The sequence below is a fragment of the Mobula hypostoma genome, chromosome 6 (genome assembly GCF_963921235.1).
Source record: "Mobula hypostoma chromosome 6, sMobHyp1.1, whole genome shotgun sequence".
Taxonomy (NCBI): Eukaryota; Metazoa; Chordata; class Chondrichthyes; order Myliobatiformes; family Myliobatidae; genus Mobula; species Mobula hypostoma.
In genome coordinates this window covers 37,863,048-37,884,558 of record NC_086102.1, presented here as the reverse complement: position 1 = coordinate 37,884,558, position 21,511 = coordinate 37,863,048, and the positions used below count along the sequence as shown (strand labels likewise).

The window sequence follows — 21,511 nt, the reverse complement described above, 5'->3', positions numbered from 1 at the left end:
GGATTTATGAACATTTGGAGGGGTATAATATGATTAGGAATATTCAGCATGGCTTTGTCAAAGGCAGGTCATGCCTTACAAGCCTGATTGAATTTTTTGAGGATGTGACTAAGCACAATGATGAAGGTAGAGCTGTAGATGTAGTGTATATGGATTTCAGCAAGGCATTTGATGAGGTACCCCATGCAAAGCTTATTGAGAAAGTAAAGAGACATGGGATCCTGGGGCCATTGTTTTGTGGATCCAGAACTGGCTTGCCCACAGAAGGCCAAGAGTGGTTGGAGTCAGGTCATATTCTGCATGGAGGCTGGTGACCAGTGGTGTGCCTCAGGGATCTGTTCTGGGACCCCTACTCTTCGTGATTTTTATAAATGACCTGGATGAGGAAGTGGAGGGATGGGTTAGTAAATTTGCTGATGACACAAAAGTTGGGTGTGTTGTGGATAGTGTGGAGGGCTGTCAGAGGTTACAACAGGACATTGATAGGATGCAAAACTGGGCTGAGAAGTGGCAGATGGAGTTCAACCCAGATAAGTGTGAGGTGGTTCATTTTGGTAGGTCAAATATGATGGCAGAATATAGTATTAATGGTAAGACTCTTGGCAGTGTGGAGGATCAGAGAGATCTTGGGGTCTGAGTCCATAGGACACTCAAAGCTGCTACACAGGTTGACTCTGTGGTTAAGAAGGCATATGGTGCATTGGCTTTCATCAATCGTGGAATTGAGTTTAAGAGCCGAGAGGTAATGTTGCAGCTATATAGGACCAGGACCCTGGTCACACCCCACTTGGAGTACTGTGCTCACTTCTGGTCGTCTCACTACAGGAAGGATGTGGAAACCATAGAAAGGATGCAGAGGAGATTTACAAGGATGTTGCCTGGATTGGGGAGCATGCCTTATGAGAATAGGTTGAGTGAAATCGGCCTTTTCTCCTTGGAGCGACAGAGGATGAGAGGTGACTTGATAGAAGTGTACAAGATAATGAGTGACATTGATCATGTGGATAGTCAGAGGCTTTTCCCCAGGGATGAAATGGCTAACACGAGAGGGCATAGTTTTAAGGTGCTTGGAAGTAAGTACAGAGGAGATGTCAGGGGTAAGTTTTTTTATGCAGAGAGTGGTGAGTGCGTGGAATGGGCTGCCGGTGGAGGTGGAAACAATAGGGCCTTTTAAGAGACTCCTGGATGGCTACATGGAACTTAGAAGAATAGAGGGCTATGGGTAAAGCCTGGGTAGTTCTAAGGTAGGGACATGTTTGGCACAGCTTTGTGGACTGAAGGGCCTGTATTGTGCTGTATGTTTTCTATGTTTCTATCGTATCTCACTTGGTCACTAGATCTGAATGCCATTAATCTGGCCCTCAGCTGATTACGGATCTTATAGTTCATCCGGGGCTTCTGCTTGGGGAAGACCCTGACTGATTTTGTGGAGTCACACTCGTCAACTTGCTTTTATGAAGTCCATGACAGCTGTGATGTATTCGTTCAGATTCTCTGGTGAGTCCTTGAACACTGCCCAGTCCACCAACTCAAAGAAATCCCGTAGCACTCCTCTGCCTCCCACAACCACCTCTTTCTTATCCTTGCCTCTGGATCCTTGCTCTTCAGCCTGGCTGTATGCATTCAGGAGGAGGACAGCCACGTGATCAGACTTCCTGAAATGCATTGTAGGCATGGAACAGTAGGCATTCCTAATCATAGTATAACAGTGATCGAGTCTGTTAGGACAGCTGGTGCTGCAGGTAATATGTTGACGATAATTGGGCACTTATTTCTGCAAACAAGCCTGAGTGAAGTCCCCAACAAAGATTTGAAAGGTGAGGTTTCTTTTTTGCCAAGGTTAGCACACGATATCTTGACTGCCTGTTTAACATCACCTTATGGCAGTATGTAAACTGCAGTGAGGATTATGAAGGAGGACTCTTTTGGTAAGTAGAACCATTAGCACTTAATTGTTAGGTGTTTCCAGTCAGGGAAACAAGACCTCTGCTTCCAAGCACCACAAAGAGTTTATCATGAAACGTACCCCTACCTTTTGCCTTCCCCAAATCAGTAGTCCAGTCCATCTAGTGTATCAAGAGTCATCGGGTCTTACCGATGTAGCCAACAATTCCAGAGTGAGCCATGTCTCCATGAAACACAGAACACAGCAATTCCTCATTTCCCTCTGCTACAGCAATCTTGCTCTTAGGTCCTCTATCTTGTTCTCCAGCAACTGTACATTTGCTAACAAGATGCTGGGTAGATGGTATTTCTTTCCACAGTATTTCAGTCTAGCTTGGTGTCCTCCTTTCCTTCCTCTCTTTCAGGCATGGCGATTCACCTTCATTTACTTAAGGATGCCATACCTGTATGCTTGAGAGTTAAGTCCACCAAGTCGTTTAGAAGACCATGAAATCACTAGTTCATTCAGACAGTTCAAAAGTGCGTTGCTTAAAGAGAAATTACAGGCTGCAGATTGCAGTGAGAGTAATTCAATAGATGTATATTTAGAACAGAGGTTTACAACCTGGGGTCTACAGATCCTTACTTAATGGTATTGGTCCATGGAATAAATAAGGTTGGGAACCCCTGATATAGAAGTTTTGTAAGCAGTCCTCAACATGTAGCCGTGGTCCACTGACACTATCTTGGACCAGTCAAGTGGTGAATTTTCCATATATTTACTGCCCATGTCCTTCCGGGCTATAGAGTTTCAGGTTGAGGGAGGTGCCAACACAGTAGCCTCTAAAAGTAACTGTAAATAGTACGTGCTGCCGTTGAAGAGAGAAGATGTTTAGGGTTCCTAATGGGTGCCAATCAAGTGAGCTACTTTGTCCTGGATGGGTGCCTGAGAGTTTAAGATGCACTAATCCCTGGCAAGTGGATCATATTCCTGTCCTTTACCTTGTGAGATGGTCTAACAACTTTGAGGTGTCTGGAGGTGAGCACGCTAGCAGGCTCATAGATCCAATATTGACCCATAGAACGTTAGCAGTTGGGAACATAGTAACGACAATACTATTGAATTGAAGGTCACTGTTTAGAATCTTATTGGTGAGATCCTAAATCGTCACTTGTACCATATCTCACCCACGATCAATCCTGTATTCTTCAGCAATACAGGCTTCCCATGTCACATTTTAATGCTTTTATTCTTGTGCTTTTCTCCTTCCTTAGTCTTATTTCTCCCTATTTCCATAACTCCCACGATCCTACAAAAAATCTGTTTATCCTATCCAGCCCCTTGTGTAGCCTGGACATCTTCATCACAACTATGACTTATGTCACCTACAGCTAAAACATTGCAACTCCTTTCCCGAATCTCTCTCCTTCAAGGTACTAGTTACATTTACCACTTTGAACTTGCTTTTGGCTACCGATTTCACTGACTCTTTCTTTGGCCTGGTGTTAAATTTTGTCTTCTTGTTTCATAAAGTGCCTTGGGATGTTTGAATACTTTATAAATACAGGTTTGGGAAAAGCCAAGCAAAACTGCAGGCCTTGCTAATCTCGTTCAGCAGTGTCTCCATTCCTAAGAGGACTGAGGCAAGCAAGCCACCGCCCCCCACCAACACCACCTTACCTGTGTTATACAGGAGCACCACTGACAGCATCCTGACAAGTTGCATCTCCATCTGATATGGGAGCAGTCGAGCATCAGACCAGAAGTCCCTACAAAGGACTGTGAGAACAGCCGAGAGGATCATAGGGGTCTCCCTACCATCCTTCGGGGACATTTATCAGGAGCGCTGCATACCTAAGGTCCTTAGTATTATTAAGGATCTCACCCATCCTCTTCCACTTCCATCAGGCAGGAGAGTATGATGCATAAAAACAGAAATGGTCGGGATGGGAAACAGTTTCTTCCCCCAGGCCATTAGGCTTCCAAGCTCCATGCCGCGTCATATTTGAAATGTCACTGGGCTGCTTTTTTTACATTGGGGCCACTTCTTTTTGCATTGTACATCAACGATTTGGATTATGGAATAGATGGCTTTGTGGCTAAGTTTGCTGATGATACGAAGATAGGCGGAGGGGCCAGTAGTGCTGAGGAAACAGAGAGTCTGCAGAGAGACTTGGATAGATTGGAAGAATGGGCAAAGAAGTGGCAAATGAAATACAATGATGAAAAGTGTATGGTTCTGCACTTTGGCAGAAGAAATAAACGGGCAGACTATTATTTAAATGGGGAGAAAATTCAAAGTTCTGAGATGCAACGGGACTTGGGAGTCCTCGTACAGGATACCCTTAAGGTTAACCTCCAGGTTGAGTCGGTGGTGAAGAAGGCGAATGCAATGTTGGCATTCATTTCCAGAGGAATTGAGTATAGGAGCAGGGATGTGATGTTGAGGCTCTATAAGGCGCTGGTGAGACCTCACTTGGAGCACTGTGGGCAATTTTGGTCTCCTTATTTAAGAAAGGATGTGCCGACATTGGAGAGGGTACAGAGAAGATTCACTAGAATGATTCCGAGAATGAGAGGGTTAACATATGAGCAACGTTTGTCCGCTCTTGGACTGTGTTCCTTGGAGTTTAGAAGAATGAGGGGAGACCTCAGAAACATTTTGAATGTTGAAAGGCATGGACAGAGTGGATGTGGCAAAGTTGTTTCCCATGATGGGGGAGTCTAGTACGAGAGGGCATGACTTAAGGATTGAAGGGCGCCCGTTCAGAACAGAGATGCGAAGAGATTTTTTTAGTCAGAGGGTGGTGAATCTATAGAATTTTTTGCCACGGGCGGCAGTGGAGGCCAAGTCATTGGGTGTATTTAAGGCAGAGATTGATAGGTATCTGAGTAGCCAGGGCATCAAAAGTTATGGTGAGAAAGCGGGAGAGTGGGACTAAATGGAAGAATGGATCAGCTTATGATAAAATGGTGGAGCAGACTCGATGGGTCGAATGGCTGACTTCTGCTCCTTTGTCTTATGGTCTTTATGGTTAATGGTTCTGTACCTTACAATATTTAATTTATGCACTTTAGTATGTTATTCATGGGTGATTCATGGGTCTTCACTAAGGAGGACATAAATAATCTTTCAGAAATAGTAGGGGACAGAGGGTCCAGTGAGATGGAGGAACTGAGCGAAATACATGTTAGTAGGGAAGTGGTGTTAGGTAAATTGAAGGGATTAAAGGCAGATAAATCCCCAGGGCCAGATGGTCTGCATCCCAAAGTGCTTAAGGAAGTAGCCCAAGAAATAGTGGATGAATTAGTGATAATTTTTCAAAACTCGTTAGATTCTGGACTAGTTCCTGAGGATTGGAGGGTGGCTAACGTAACCCCACCTTTTAAAAAAGGAGGGAGAGAGAAACCGGGGAATTATAGACCGGTTAGCCTCAAAGATGTGATAACAGCACATTCGGAAAGCGGTGAAATCATTGGACAAAGTCAGCATGGATTTGTGAAAGGAAAATCATGTCTGGCGAATCTCATAGAATTTTCTGAGGATGTAATTAGTAGAGTGGATAGGGGAGAACCAGTGGATGTGGTATATTTGGATTTTCAAAAGGCTTTTGACAAGGTCCCACACAGGAGATTAGTGTGCAAACTTAAAGCACACGGTATTGGGGGTAAGGTATTGATGTGGATAGAGAATTGGTTAGCAGACAGGAAGCAAAGTGTGGGAATAAACGGGACCTTTTCAGAATGGCAGGCAGTGACTAGTGGGGTACCGCAAGGCTCAGTGCTGGGACCCCAGTTGTTTACAATATATATTAATGACTTGGATGAGGGAATTAAATGCAGCATCTCCAAGTTTGCAGATGACACGAAGCTGGGCGGCAGTGTTAGCTGTGAGGAGGATGCTAAGAGGATGCAGGGTGACTTGAATAGATTGGGTGAGTGGGCAAATTCATGGCAGATGCAATTTAATGTGGATAAATGTGAGGTTATCCACTTAGGTGGCAAGAACAGGAAAACAGATTATTATCTGAATGGTGGCTGATTAGGAAAAGGGGAGGTGCAACAAGAGCTCGGTGTCATTATACACCAGTCATTGAAAGTGGGCATGCAGGTACAGCAGGCGGTGAAAAAGGCGAATGGTATGCTGGCATTTATAGCAAGAGGATTCGAGTACAGGAGCAGGGAGGTACTACTGCAGTTGTACAAGGCCTTGGTGAGACCACACCTGGAGTATTGTGTGCAGTTTTGGTCCCCTAATCTGAGGAAAGACATCCTTGCCATAGAGGGAGTACAAAGAAGGTTCACCAGATTGATTCCTGGGATGGCAGGACTTTCATATGAAGAAAGACTGGATGAACTAGGCTTGGACTCGTTGGAATTTAGAAGATTAAGGGGGGATCTGATTGAAACGTATAAACTCCGAAAGCGATTGGACAGGCTAGATGCAGGAAGATTGTTCCCGATGTTGGGGAAGTCCAGAACGAGGGGTCACAGTTTGAAGATAAAGGGGAAGCCTTTTAGGACTGAGATTAGGAAAAACTTCTTCACACAGAGAGTGGTGAATCTGTGGAATTCTCTGCCACAGGAAGCAGTTGAGGCCGGTTCATTGGCTATATTTAAGAGGGAGTTAGATATGGCCCTTGTGGCTACGGGGATCGGGGGTATGGAGGGAAGGCTGGTGCAGGGTTCTGAGTTGGATTATCAGCCATGATCATAATAAATGGCGGTGCAGGCTCGAAGGGCCGAATGGCCTACTCCTGCACCTATTTTCTATGTTTCTATGTTTCTATCTGTAGATTTTATGGTTACCTTCATAAGCTGTCTTGTGCTTTCCACCCTGGTTTGGAGAAACGTCTAGTTTCTATATACATTATATACTTGTAAATGACAATAAGCTTGACCTGACTGGACTTGACATCATAATTCTGGCATAAAAACCAGCAACAAATGGGCCTCTACATTAGTTAGTGCTAAATTCACTAAGATTAAAGATGTTTAGTAATAATGGCAATACTCATCAAAAAGGCTGGATCCTTTTTGGCTACAATCTGGACTCTTTTGATTTAGTGGTGGAGAGGAGGTCACTAAACAAACTGCTATCCATTATGGACAATCTGGCACGTCCTCTCCATGACCTACTGAATAAGCAGCAGAGCACCTTTTAGTACTGACTCATTCAGCGCCACTGTGACAAAATCTTTCCTTTCAAATGCAATAAGCATATACAACAGTTCATTTCTGTGTGACAGGAGAGCACACATCATAATACAATAGTCTGTTTTATTATTTTGTACATTATTATTGCACATTGTTAAATCATTATTGTGTATATTATTATTCTGTACTTTATCATTAGTTAAGTCTGCACACTGCTAAGTGTGTTTTTAAATGTTGCTGCTATAATGAAAATTTCTCACTGGATCAATGAAGTGTTTATTATTATTAGTATTTTCTGAATAATTCTGTATCAATTCTCCATCATACTCCATCCATTAATATAGAGTCATGGAATCATAGAACACTAAAACACAGAAACAGGCCCTTTGCACCATCCAGTCTGTGCTGAGCTACTCATCTACTTAGTTCCATCGACCAGTTTTTACCATAATTTTACGTCTTATTTATTGATATTACATTCTCTGCAGAAGACCACTGTAGAATGATGCTAGAAATTCACTGCAGAATAGGCTACAGACCAAGTGCAGATAAATAGGATTAGTCTAGAAAGGACTTGATGTTCTGCACACTGGGCTAAAAGGCTTGTTTCTGTGTCGTGTGACTTGATCACTCTACACCAAAATAATCAGATCCTGAATATGGACAGAATAATTTCATTTAAATGAGTGACTGTAAAACCGTGTGTTTCTGGATATGGCTCAACTTTGCATTTCTTTTCCATTATATGCAATTCTATTGCATTTGAGCTACAATGGCAAAAATTAGCAAACTATTTAAATTTGCTTCTTAACTACAGTTAACGAAATCAAACGGGCATGGTGCTGGAGGATTGGCGTATTGCTCATGTTGCTCCATCGTTTAAAAAGGGTTCTAAGAGTAAACCTAGCAACTATCTGCCTGTGAGTTTGATGTCAGTGGTGGGTAAATTGATGGAAAGTATTCTTAGGGATGGTATATATAATTATCTGGATAGACAGGGTCTGATTAGGAACAGTCAACATGGATTTGTGCATGGAAGGTCAGGTTTGACAAATCTTATTGAATTTTTTGAAGAAGTTACTAGGGAAGTTGACGAGGGTAAAGCAGTGGATGTTGTCTATATGGACTTCAGTAAGGCCTTTAACAAGGTCCCACACGGAAGGTTGGTTAGGAAGGTTCAATCGTTGGGTATTAATATTGAAGTAGTAAAATGGATTCAGCAGTGGCTAGATGGGAGACGCCAGAGAGTGGTGGTGGATAACTGTTTGTCAGATTGGAGGATGGTGTGTAGTGATGTGCCTCAGAGTTCTGTACTGGGTCCAATGTTATTTGTCATATACATTAAAGATCTGGATGATGGGGTGGTAAATTGGATGAGTAAGTATGCAGATGATACTAAGATAGGTGGAGTTGTGGATAATGAAATAGGTTTTCAAAGCTTGCAGAGAGATTTGGGCCAGTTAGAAGAGTGGGCTGAAAGATGGCAGGTGGAGTTTAATGCTGATAAATGTGAGCTATTACATTTTGGTAGGACTAATCAAAATAGGACATACATGGTAAATGGTAGGGCATTGAAGAATGCAGTAGAGCAGAGGGATCTAGGAATAATGGTGCATAGTTCCCTGAAGGTGGAATCTCATGTGGATAGGGTGGTGAAGAATGCTTTTGGTATGCTGGCCTTTATAAATCAGAGCATTGAGTATAGGAGTTGGGATGTAATGTTGAAATTGTACAAGGCATTGGTGAGGCCAAACTTGGAGTATTGTGTACAGTTTTGGTCACTGAATTATAGGAAAGATGTCAACAAAACAGAGTACAGAGAAGATTTACTAGAATGTCACCTGGGTTTCATCACCTAAGTTACAGAGAAAGGTTGAACAAGTTATTTATTCTTTATTCTTTGGAATGTAGAAGGTTGAGGGGGGATTTGATAGAGGTATTTAAAATTATGAGGGGTATAGATAGAGTTGACGTGGATAGGCTTTTTCCATTGAGAGTGGGGGAGATTCAAACAAGAGTTGAGAGCTAAAGGGCAAAAGTTTAGGGGTAACACGAGGGGGAGCTTCTTTACTCAGAGAGTGGTAGCTGTGTGGAACGAGCTTCCAGCAGAAGTAGTTGAGGCAGGTTCGATGTTGTCGTTTAAAGTTAAATTGGACAACTATATGGACAGGAAAGGAATGGAGGGTTATGTGCTGAGGGCAGGTCGGTGGGACTAGGTGAGAGTAAGAGTTCGGCACGGACTAGAAGGGCTGAGATGGCCTGTTTCCGTGCTGTAATTGTTATATGGTTATATGGTTAAATAAATGAAGTAACATTTTTTATATATTTAGTATTTGAAATTTTAATTGGTGATACATTTGAGAAATAAATAGTAAAAAAAATTGTGCTGATTGGCATGGACACTTGAAGTATAAAGCAGAGCAGAGTCCAAACAGTTCCTTCACATACTGTATGCATAAATTTATCGCTTGTCCACTGGTGTTATTGGCATGCAATTCACTTGGATTTCTTTATGAAATGCATTTATGCTTCACTATTTTTATCTTCTATAAGCTTTCAATCCAAATAAACAATTTTCTAGAAAAAAAAATGCAGTGTTGTATCATGGATATTAGTGGATCATTCGACCATTTAATTTGGAATTGCATCTCTGAAACAGTTGCCTTCTTTGTGGAGAGGATTAGTCCATTTCACTTCATTGTCATTTTTTCTTTATCTGTCTCCTGATCTAGAGTGATCTTGGAGATGAATTTACCTGACATAAATAAAACTAGAGGAAAAGAATTTTAACAAAGATGAAGGTCTCCCTCTAAGTAATAACTGGAGTTCAATTGTAAACAAGGTGGGACAGCAGAAACCTGATTGGATGAGGAGTAACCAATCAGGAGGAATGAACGACGTGTGGTACAAATACCACCAGACTAGATATGCCCAGGCATTATCCCTGATGAAGATGGCGGAGTTTGTCATCAAAACATCGGTTAAAATGGAGACCTATACCAGGCTGGAAGCCCAAGAAGAGTTTATTCATATATCATATTGTTTAATACTACAACTACCTTTTCCATTTTTTAGTTTGAGAGAATATTCCAGGCAGCATAATATACAGTAATAACACTGAAAGATAAATGCTGCAGTCGGTAAGACTATAATTTATTTATTTACATATTATTATCTTCTTAACTATGATTATACGAATTTTAAAATCTAGAACATGTTATGCCAAACTACTTTTCCAGTCAATGATATGAAATATTATCAGTTGGAAAATTGATATAGTTTATACACAATATAAGGGGCATTTACATGATGGTACTAAGGTGGTTGCCTACACAATAATTGGAAAATGTGAAAGAACAAATTTTCAAGTATTGGAAAATTGAAAACAATTCTTACATGAGATAATGTGTTTATATGAAGTTTTTGCTTCTATTGTTACAGTATTTTTAAAAATTTCTGCCTGTGAATTTCTAAATAATTGTTCTTCAAATATGGAAGTGGAACAGAGTCACTTCTCAAATGTATTTTCATCATGTTGTTGAAAATGGGGACTTTGGTGTAAAAAGATGCCATCTTATTTTCAACTTGCTGCTTACAATGTGTTCATTGTCTGCTCCTAGTTCTAGGTTTTGTTGCTGATAAGAAAAATGGTCAAAATTTGCACTATCACAGTAGAACATTTCACAAGAAATTTGGGGGGATAAAAAGCCCCAGGAAAATACAGAAAAAAGTTATTTTGAGGTTCTCAGTCACATCCAAGCCTTGCATATGCTCTTTTTTTTCTCATTTTCATTTACTCTGTAGGCAAACAAATCATTATTGTGGTGCCACACCCTGTGGTGTATCTGAGAGTTTAGCATTTGGTTTATCGACAATGGAAACAGTTTGAAATGACTGATCAGAATCTTCATGGCCACATACATTTACTGATTTCATTTAACTACATTTTCATTCAAATTTAATCATTACTTTTCACTAAAGACACGCTAAGTGGTAAGCCAACATTTAACAACTCAGAATACTCCCAGATTTGGAAACTAATAACGTATCTCATCACAAGTTAATATTGTAAATCTAGCATTAAAAATCCAAGTTACAACACATAATGTCCTTTTTTTAGACAAATAGGAAAATTATTTTTCCTCTACTGGTTTATTATATCTCCATTTGTTCTGGCCTAATACAATGCTGTATTATCAAAGATATTATGCACCAATATTAATCTTGATTATATCTAAGAAACACTCAATTTTGTACTTGTAACGGCTTTGCATACAAAACAGCCACAGTGTCTAGGTGGAATTGATTTCTGACTATAAGTTTTTTATTTCAAAGAGGATATTATCTTGTCATAGTATACAATTTTATAAAGGGCAAAAAATCTAAAATAGATCATTTAAATACAGATAATAATGATTTTGGTACTCTTATAATGTAAGAGTCAGTGGTGTAATAACATCAGCACTAGATTTCGAGGCGGATGGTTTGAACTATTCAAATCCGGCCAGGTCCCAACCTGGGCAGCAGCAGTATCTGGGCAGAAGAAAGGGCTAACAATCTACTTCCATATCTTGCCACAAAAACCCAGTGGACAGCTACACTATCCATAGGGTCACCATGAGTTGACGATGACTCGAAGATACTCAACAACATAGTGTAAGAGAACCAGAATTAAACAACTGGCCAGGCAAGATTAGAAAATTAATTAATTATTAGAAACAATGATCTCTTGTGTACTCATCTCTATATCAAGTACAGTTAATCAAATAAATTAAGAGGAGAATTCAATGCCCCCCGAGCGTGAATGCACATCAGAGGACACTTAAATATTAATTTTATTGAATAATAATACATTGGTTTTAGAGCATCATTCCACAGCAGGTACAGACTGTGAACGTCATTGCAATAAACATACGGGAGCAGTATGTGGTAGTACAGAGAATATATGGTAAGGTGTTGTAGAATAAAGAGTTCTCAGGATACAGATACATAGTTCCCTGAAACTGACAACAGAGGTACACAGTGTGTGAAGGAGGTGCCTGGCAAACTTGCCTTAGTCAGTTAGGACACTGAGTACAGGAGTTCGCATGTCATGTTGCAACTGTATGAGTTGTCGGTGAGACTAGTATTGTGCCTAGTTCTGATCACCCGGCTAAAGGTAAGTATAGAGTCATAGTGCCATTGAAAAGAACAGAACAGAAACAGGCCCTTCAGCCCATCTAGTCCATGCCGAACTATTCAGCCTACTCACATCTCACATTGATCATAGCCCTCCATACCCCTACCATCCATGTACCTATCCAAACTACTATCAAACATTGAAATTGAGCTTGCACGCACCAGTTACGCTGGCAGCTTACACCACACTCTCACGACCCTCTGTGTGAGGAAGTTTCCCCTCATGTACCCTTAACCTCTAGTTGTAGTACCATCCAACCTCAGTTGAAAAAGCCTGCTTGCATTTACCCTAATTATTCCCTTCCTAATTAGTATACCTCTATCAAATCACCCCTCAATCTTCTACATGCTAAGGAATAAAGTGCAAACCTATTCAATCTTTCCTTATAACTCAGGTTCTCTAGTCTCAGCAACATCTTTGTAAATTTTCTCTGTACTCTTTCAACCTTATTTATATCTGAATATAGGTAGATGACCAAAACTGCACATAATACTCCAAATTAAGCCTCACCGTCATCTTAAACAACTTCAACAAAACATCCCATCTCCTGTACTCAATACTTTGATTTATGAAGGCCAATATGCCAAAAGCTTTCTTTTCAACCTTATCTATCTGTGACACCACTTTCATTGAATTATGGACCTGTATTCCCAGATCCCTTTGTTCCACCATTCACCGTGTAAGACCTACCTTGGTTGGTCCTACTGAAGTGCAAAACTTCGCACTTGTCTTCTTTAAATTCCATCTGCCAGCTTTCAGCCCATTTTTCCAGCCAGTCCAAATAGCACTGCAAGTTCTGATAGTCTTCCTCTCTGTCAACTACACCCCCAATCTTGGTGTCATCTGCAAACTTGCTGAGCCAGTTAACCACATTATCATCCAGACCATTGACAACAGACCCAGCATCAATCCCTGCAGCACTCCACTAGTCATAGGCCTCAGTCAGAGAGGTAACCCTCTACTACCACTCTCTGGCTTCTCCCACAAAGCCAATGTCTAATCGACTTTACTATCTCATCTTGAATACCAAGCAACTGAATCTACCCAACCAACCTCCCATGCTGGACCTTTTCAAATGCCTTGCTGAAGTCCATGTAGACAACATCCACTGCCTTGCCTTCATCAACTTTCCTGGTAACTTCCTCAAAAACTCTATAACATTGTTTCGACATGACCTGCCATCCACAAAGCCATGCTGACTATCTCTAATCAGTCCTTGTCTATCCAATACTCATATATCTGGTCCCTTAGAATCCCTTCTACTAACTTCCCCACTATTGATGTCAGGCTCACTGGCCTATAATTTCCTGGTTTATTTTTAGAACATTTCTTAAACAGCGGAACCACATTGGCTATCCTCCAATCCTCTAGTACTTCACCTGTCACTATGGATGATTTAAATGTCTTTGCAGGGGCCCCTGTAATTTCTGCACTTGCCTCCCACAGGGTCAGAGGGAACACCTTGTCATGTCCTGGGGATTTATCCACCCTAATTTGCTTCAAGACAGTGAACACCTCCTCCTCTGTAATTTGTACAGGGTCCATGAAGTCAATGCTGCTTTGCTTCACTTCCACAGAATCTATCTGTGTCCTGAGTAAATACAGATTCAAAAAATCCATTTAAAACCTCCCCCATCTGCTTTGGTTCCATGTGTAGATTACCATTCCGATCTGTCAGAGGTCTAATTTTGTCCCTCAAAATCCTTTTGCTCTGAATATATCTGTAGAATTCTTTAGGATTCTCCTTCACTAGGTCTGCTAGGGAAATCTCATGTCTTCTTTTAGCCTCCCTAATTTATTTCTGAAATGTTCTCTTGCATTTTTTATACTTAATAAGTACCTCATTTGTTCCTACCTGACTATACCTGCTATGTACCTCCATTTTTCTCTTAACCAGGCCCTCAATATCTCTTGAAGAACAAGGTACCCTACACCTGTTATCTTTACCTTTTATTCTGAGAGGCACACACAAATTCTGTACTCTCAAAATTTTACTTTTGAAGGTCTCCCACTTACCAAGTACATCTTTGCCAGAAAACAGCCTGTCACATCCACACTTGCCAGATCCTCTCTGATACTATCAAAATAGGCCTTTCTCCAGTTTAGAATCTCAACCTGCAGACCAGAGCCATCTTCTTGCAAATTTACTTTGAAGCTAATGGCATTGTGATCACTAGGTGCAAAGTGTTCCCCCACACAGACTTCTGTCACCTGCCCTGTCTCATTCTCTAATAGCAGATTAAGTATTGCACACTCTTTCATTGGGACTTCTACATACTGATGAAAGAAACTTTCCTGAACACATCTGACAACTGTATCCCATCTGGTCCTTTTACAGTATGGGAGTACCTGTCAATATGTGGAAAGATAAAATCACCTACTATAATAACCAGTATTTCTAGCAATTGTCTGCAATCTCTCTACAAATTAGTTCCTCTAAATCCAGTGGACTGTTGGGTGGTCTGTAGTCCCAATGACATCACCATACTTTCTTATTCCTCAGTTCCACCATAACGCCTCTCTAGATAAGGTCTCCAGTCTGTCCTGACAGAGCACTGCTGTGACATTTTCTCTGACTAGTAACGCCACCCCTCCTCCTTTAAACCCTCTCGCTCTGTCGTGTCTAAAACAACAGAACCCTGGAATATTGAGCTGGCAATCATGCCCCTTCTGCAAGCAAGCCTTACTAATGGCTACAATATCATAATTCCAGGTGTTAATCCACATCCAGAGCTCATCTGCCTTTCCTACGAGACTTCTTGCATCGAAAAATGCAGCTCAGGACATTAGTTGCACCATGCACAACCTTTTGATTCCTGATTATGTCTGAGGTCTTGATCTGTCTCCATAACTCTCCACTATCTATTCTAGAACTCTGGTCCGCTTCCCCTTGCTAGTCTAGTTTAAACCCCCCACCCAGTGGAGCACTAGTATGACTTTAAACTGAAAGGGATGCAGAAAAGGATGTTGCTGGGATTGGAGGGAAAGAGTTATAAGGAGGTTGGAACTTCTTTTCCATGGAGCATTGGAGGTTGAGGTGTGGCCATATGGAAGAATGAAATGAGGGGAGTAGATAGGGTGGATGATCACTCTCTTTTACCTAGGGTAGGAGAGTCTAAAACTAGAAAACGTGTAGTTAAGGTCAGAGAGGAAAGATTCTAAAGTGTACTGATGGCCAATCTTTTCACACAGTGGGTGGTGGTATAAGCAACGCGATACTGGTGGAAGCGCGGACAACTACAATGTTTAAAAGGCATTTGACAGGTACATAGATAAAAAAAGGTTTAGAGGATACGGGCCAAATGCAGGCAAATGGGGACTAGCTCACGTAAACCTCCGGGTTGGCATGGATGAGTTAGGCCGAAGTGTTTCCATGCTGTATCAGTCTACAAATATAAGAGTAATGGGAGTGAACGTCTAACATCAGTACCCAGGGATTCCATGCTTCAGACAAGCAGCTCCAAGTTATCTGTCCAGCACCTCATGCTCTGGATCATGCTGAGGTTCTGACACCAAGTATAAGCGTGCAGAGCTCCACTCTCCAGGAGGTGTATTTCAATTATGTGTCATTGCAGTTACATGTGCCACTAGAAAGACTGAAAAGTCTATTTTCCTGAAAATCCATTAAGATGCCAAACTACACCTAAGATTTCACAATAGCTTCAGATTCATACTGTAAAACTAGATTCACCTCAGAAGGTTTCCCATCTTTCAGTGAAGAAGATAGCCTGTTAATGTGTTTCCCATTTCTGAAACTTAGACTTTTAAGTAACAGTAGTCCTCTTAAAAGCGTCTTCAAATTCTGAAGTGAACACATCACATTGCCTTCTAAATATTCTTGCCAAAAAAGTCAGACCACTTCTTTTTGTCCTCATTTCCATTCCCACATAGTTGATCCTAAATGGAGTTAAGATTTGCCATCACCTGTTGCTTCTCTATTCTACCCTGTCCCTTCAAGATTTGACCCTTAATTTAAATTCCCCAATCTAAAGCAAAAAAAAAACACCTCTGGGAAAATTATTCCTCCTTTCCACGTAATCTTCTTTTCTTAACACATTTGATATAGTCAGACTAGGAGCTGCCAGTAATCTTGTACAGAAAACATCTTGCATAAAGCAAAGTACACAAAATGCTGGAGGAACTCAGCAGACAAGTCAGCATCTATGGAAAAGAGTACAGTCGATGTTTCAGGCCGAAACCCTTCATGAGTGCTGATGCAGAGTCTCAGACCGAAAATCAACTGTTTACTCTTTTCCATAGATGCTGCCTGGCCTGCTGAGTTCCTCCAGCATTTTGTGTGTGTTATTTTGGATTCCCAGCATCTGCAGATTTTTTCATGTTTGTGACATCTTATATAAATATAGATTACAGTTTTTCTGTAAAGATTATGGCTACGAGTATTCCTTTTGTTGCATTCAATACCAATACCAGTCTGAACAGGGGATTTTAGGGCAAATTAATCCTACGTTCAAATATGGTCAAGAAAACTAGTATTAATGAAAAATAGGTTTGTCATCATAAATTATTTCAAATTATTACTCAGAAACACTTGACAAGACTTAGATTACTTCAAATATAGTTTGCACATCAATATGTTGTTATGAAGAAAGCAGTAGCATTTTTAATAGAGAGAAAATACAGATTGTTCTGGCCCCTACCAGATTTATAAAATTTGACTTGTTTGTTTGAAGATAGCTAACTGTGTCTAATAATTCATTATAAAAGTGGTACCTTCACTCAAAAACTTCAGCTTCTCTATTGCCGTATCTGAACCCATCTCCAATAAATTATAATATCCTAACATACATTAAATAAGGTAATTAAATCATGTAAGTTTGAAGATATGTGTATTCCAAAATTTAGAGTAACATGCAAATATTCAGAGATAGTAGCCACCTCTATCTATCTATTTATCTGCCTATATATGTACAATATATACCTAAGTAGTCTGAATTTCAGAGAAAACATGGTGAGGATAATCTGCTTGGCAAACATTGATAAAAATATATAAATGTAATTTTTAGTTAAGCAACATCAGAGCAAAGGAAAATTCGTTTATTCAATAATTTCATAAATATATCTAAATGTTTAAAAAAAGCAGTTCTATGGCCATACCTCTGCAATTGATTGACACTTTGATTTCTTAATCTGGGTGCTGTAAATAAGGGAATGGAGTAGTTATTCTTACGTTAAACTGTTAAAAGACCAAACAAACTGCTATAACATCTGAAAGATAGCTGACAGCTGTAACGATTTAACAAAGCAAGTCCTGTTTGATTTAATTTCAAACAACATTAAAGCAAATTGCATTCAAAACTCAGATTTTTTTTTCAGCTTAGACTGCTATTTCTGTTTTTCAAATGCTTACTTAAGAGGATGGAGTCCTATGTGCTTGCAGTTTATTTTTCTTACACAACAGAAATATATCGAATTATATTTCAAAGTATGTGCATTGCAGCTGATTGGGAGTGTTGTGATATCCTGCATGCTGGTAGTTATCTGCAAAGTATTATTTCTTCCTGAACTGTTGTCTTCCAGTTGCTCTTTTAGAACTTGCAGTTTATCTGTTTTGAATGTGAAGGAGCAACCAACAGAAAAGAATATTATTTATTTCTTCCAGAAATTGAAATTCAAATCACCAAAATCAAGGCTGGTTTCCACATTCCATATTTAACATGTAAACTGTTCAATCTCCATATTACATGGGGCTAGGACTTGACATTTCTGATTAAATTTGCAGAAGTACTTTTGCCTATATAATCGTGAGTTTAACATAACTCTGGCAAAATGGCCACTCATAAAAGTAACATTACAGTGATGATTTCAAAACAATGTATTGGAGGGAAGAGCAGCGAGGTCTGCATTATCTACCACTCACTTAACACTTAACTCAATACTTTAATTTCTCTAATCATTACTTTCTGCTTCAGCACATTTGGGAAAAAATACAGTATCAAATGCACTTCTCTGAGAACTTGAAGGCTAGCTAACAATTTTGACCTTCAATATTGTTATCCCATAACCCAATTTAAATTTATTAAAGGAATAGTTAATGTGATAGTCATTGGATGTAAGATAGTCAAATTTTGAATATCTGCAACATCTCAAAGTAAGTGATAAATAGGCCTTGTTTACATTTAGAATGTTTTAGACACAGAAGTAGGAATAGCCCATTCAGTATCCTCATGCATGCTCTTCCATTCCATAAGATCATAGCTTATCTTTTACCTCAGTATTATTTTCTTCAATATTTGCATATCCATTCTTTTCCTCAAAATCTAACATATCAGTCAAACTCTTAAATTAACTTCCTCAGTTCACTTGGTACAGAATTCCAAAGATCACTGAAATCTGCATGAAGATGTCATCCAGATTTCTTTTGAGATCAATATTCCAATTTCCAGCAACACACGTCAAAGTTGCTGGTGAACGCAGCAGGCCAGGCAGCATCTATAGGAAGAGGCGCAGTCGACGTTTCAGGCCGAGACCCTTCGTCAGGACGGACTCCTTCAGTTAGTCCTGACGAAGGGTCTCGACCCGAAACGTCGACTGTATCTCTTCCTAGAGATGCTGCCTGGCCTGCTGCATTCACCAGTAACTTTGATGTGTGTTGCTTGAATTTCCAGCATCTGCAGAATTCCTGTTGTTTGAGTTCCAATTTCCAGTATAGCCAGCCAAAGGATATATCAACCTGCATCTATTCTCTCAACCCTCATAAGATCTTATGGATTTCAATAAGTTCGCCTCTCATTTTCTGTCCCCTAAACAACAGATACCTGGTCTATTCCGTCTTTATGGTACAAAGTGGATGTCAAGTCCGTCTCCTATAAATGTCCATTCAATCAGCAAACCCAGGAAGTGAAAAGAAGCTTTCAAAAGCAGTCAGCCTGTAATCGTTTCTGTCCTGGTTTTATTCCCCCTTTTTTGACACATCTCTGTTTCAGTAATTCAGTACTTGTCCTTTGTGATTGTTACTCCATTGTTTTTCTCCTTCAGCCACACTGAGTTCATGCACGAAGATCAGTGCCTTCACAATGCAAGGTCCTGCTTAACAGGACACACGTCTTAAAGGATTCAGTGAACAAAGAAATTGCTGCAGGATTTGCATGCTTATTGAGTGTCCATCAGACATAAGAGCAGAATTAGGCCATTCAAAATAGCACACACCAAAGTGCGTGACCTTGCACTTCAAGGCATTATATTCCACCTGCCTCTTCTTTGCCCATTCCCCCAGTCTGTCTAAGTCCTCCTGCAGATGCCTTGCTTCCTCAACACTATCTGCCCTTCCACCCATCTACAGAGTCATGGGAAAGTACAGCACGGTAGCGCAGTGGTTAGCACAATACTATACAGTGCAGGCGACCTGGGTTCGATTCCAGCTGCTGGTCGGAAGGAGTTTGTACGTTTTCCCCGTGACCGTGTGGGTTTCCTCCGGGTGCTCTGGTTTCCTCCCCCTGTCCGGTTGGTAGGTTAATTGGTCGTTATAAACTGTCCCAGGATTAGGCCAGGAGTAAATCAGAGGATTGCTGAGCAGCTCAGCTCAAAGGGCTTGGAAGGGCCTACTCTGTAACTGTACCCTGATAAATAGATAAAACAGGCCCTTCGGCCCATCTAGTCTGTGCAGAACCATTTAACTGCCTACTCCCATGACCTGCACCCGGACCATCGGCCTACACCTTCTAATGCCCATTAATGTCTGTGGAAGATCAGACTCGGAGTAACAGGTCTAATGCAGCAAATCACTTCTTACAAATTTGAGTGCACGAAGGAGTTTGGTACAAATGAAAAATTAAGGCTAGACATTGAAAAAGATCCTCACCTTTTTGATTGGTTGAAATACAGTAGAAAACGTTCATTATAAGAGAAGTTACTAGAGCCAGGGCAGTAACGCCCAAAAGTCCCCAAAATCCAAAGGGACAGCTGTGCGTTTGATCTGTACAAATAAAGTAAGTCGTTGTTAGTATAGATTTACAGTCAAGTGGGAAGAGTCTCCTACACCACATGAACCGCCATCCAAGCGTTTTCAGCACAGTGTGTTCTGTAATTAATTGCAGTTATTACAGACCCAGCCGCTCTTGGTACCGTGAAGTTCGGCAAAATACTATTAACTCAAAACACCAGTAAATGAGAAATGTACCTCTTCATGTTGAACTCCCAATACATACGGAATGCACTGCCTGCACTATCAGTCACCCTGTGTTCGCCACTTGTGTTATGATATACAGTAATACAATTTTCCTCTCCGATATCTAACAAGTAAAGCTCGCGGGGTAAGAGCAGGACGAAGAGCTCTCTTCACACAGCGGTCTAACTTTTCATGAGGTGATCGTAACCTCAAGTATACGAGCTCAAGACAAAGACGATGGTCCCGATGCTTAAGCAATTTCGGCTAAATACTTTGACAAAGTCACTAGCTCACTCCCTGTCACGAAGGATGCTTCTTAAAAGTGGGGCATTTGTTGAGGGTTCTCAGTGGCCCCACTCCGTTCTTTCATTATAGTACTAACAACACCGTAATCTTTACACGCAATTAGACGAAGTCTGGACGGCTTCATATTCCGCGAGGCAACCATATTTCAAGAAAGCCCTTTGACAGTTTCTATGAACTGCACCGCTCCAGACTCGAGCTTTTGCACGTACCCATTGCACCCCGACTCTGCGTGCGCGGTTCCGTACTGCGAATGCAGCCTCGGCCAGCCGCTCCTCTGATCTGTTCGGTACTCTACCACTCCAAGGACAAACAGGAAATAGTTGACGTTTCTCGCAACATTGCACATAGCATTGGGCTAGAAGGTTGCACCAAATTTCTAACATGTTGTGTACTTCATAGTTTGAACAGCATTCGCGGAGAGTCACGGGCGTAGAAGTGATGGGTAGACAGTAATTCGCGATACCTGCTGCGAGACATCAATGAGCGTATTTGGGTAAATAATTGAACGAGCTTGGAGCAGCCAGGCTCGCGGTGAACAAGGCGAGCTGTTTTCTCCGGCTGTGAACAGCTAGTTCCATAAAGTATGGCAAGTGTTCCCTCAGTTCAAGAGCAGGCCAAGTCAGAGGCGCCCCAATATAATAAGGGGGAATTACATGAAGAGGTGTCTATCTCGCATCAGGAGAACTCAGCAGTTTTCTAGCAGAACCACTCTTGACTATTCTGTTGAACAAAATGTTGTGTTGCTGCTGCACCGGCGATCTGAAACCTAAATTCCTTTGTTCTGGAGTTTATCAGCGGGGACACTAAAATACAATGAACTAAACACATGCGTTGGAAGCTATGATTCTCAATAACACTC

The 21,511-nt window shown here is 40.9% G+C and overlaps 1 protein-coding gene across 3 annotated transcripts in view; it reads right to left on the bottom strand.

Annotated features, from left to right (window-relative positions):
* Window positions 1–20,931, bottom strand: part of LOC134347508 (T-cell receptor-associated transmembrane adapter 1-like) — a 37,044-nt gene extending 16,113 nt beyond the window's left edge. For 2 of the 3 annotated variants that reach the window (XM_063049842.1, XM_063049844.1), the window contains exons 1-3: window positions 20,862–20,931; window positions 20,041–20,154; window positions 17,337–17,376 (exon numbers count right to left, since the gene is read on the bottom strand). In XM_063049842.1, coding sequence (XP_062905912.1) covers window positions 17,337–17,376; window positions 20,041–20,154; window positions 20,862–20,865 — 158 coding nt within the window. In that variant the 5' untranslated portion in view covers window positions 20,866–20,931. Of the gene's footprint in view, window positions 1–17,336; window positions 17,377–20,040; window positions 20,155–20,358; window positions 20,461–20,861 lie in introns of those variants that run through there. The other variant, XM_063049843.1, reaches the window with a different exon arrangement.
* Between the last annotated feature and the right edge of the window lie 580 nt (window positions 20,932–21,511).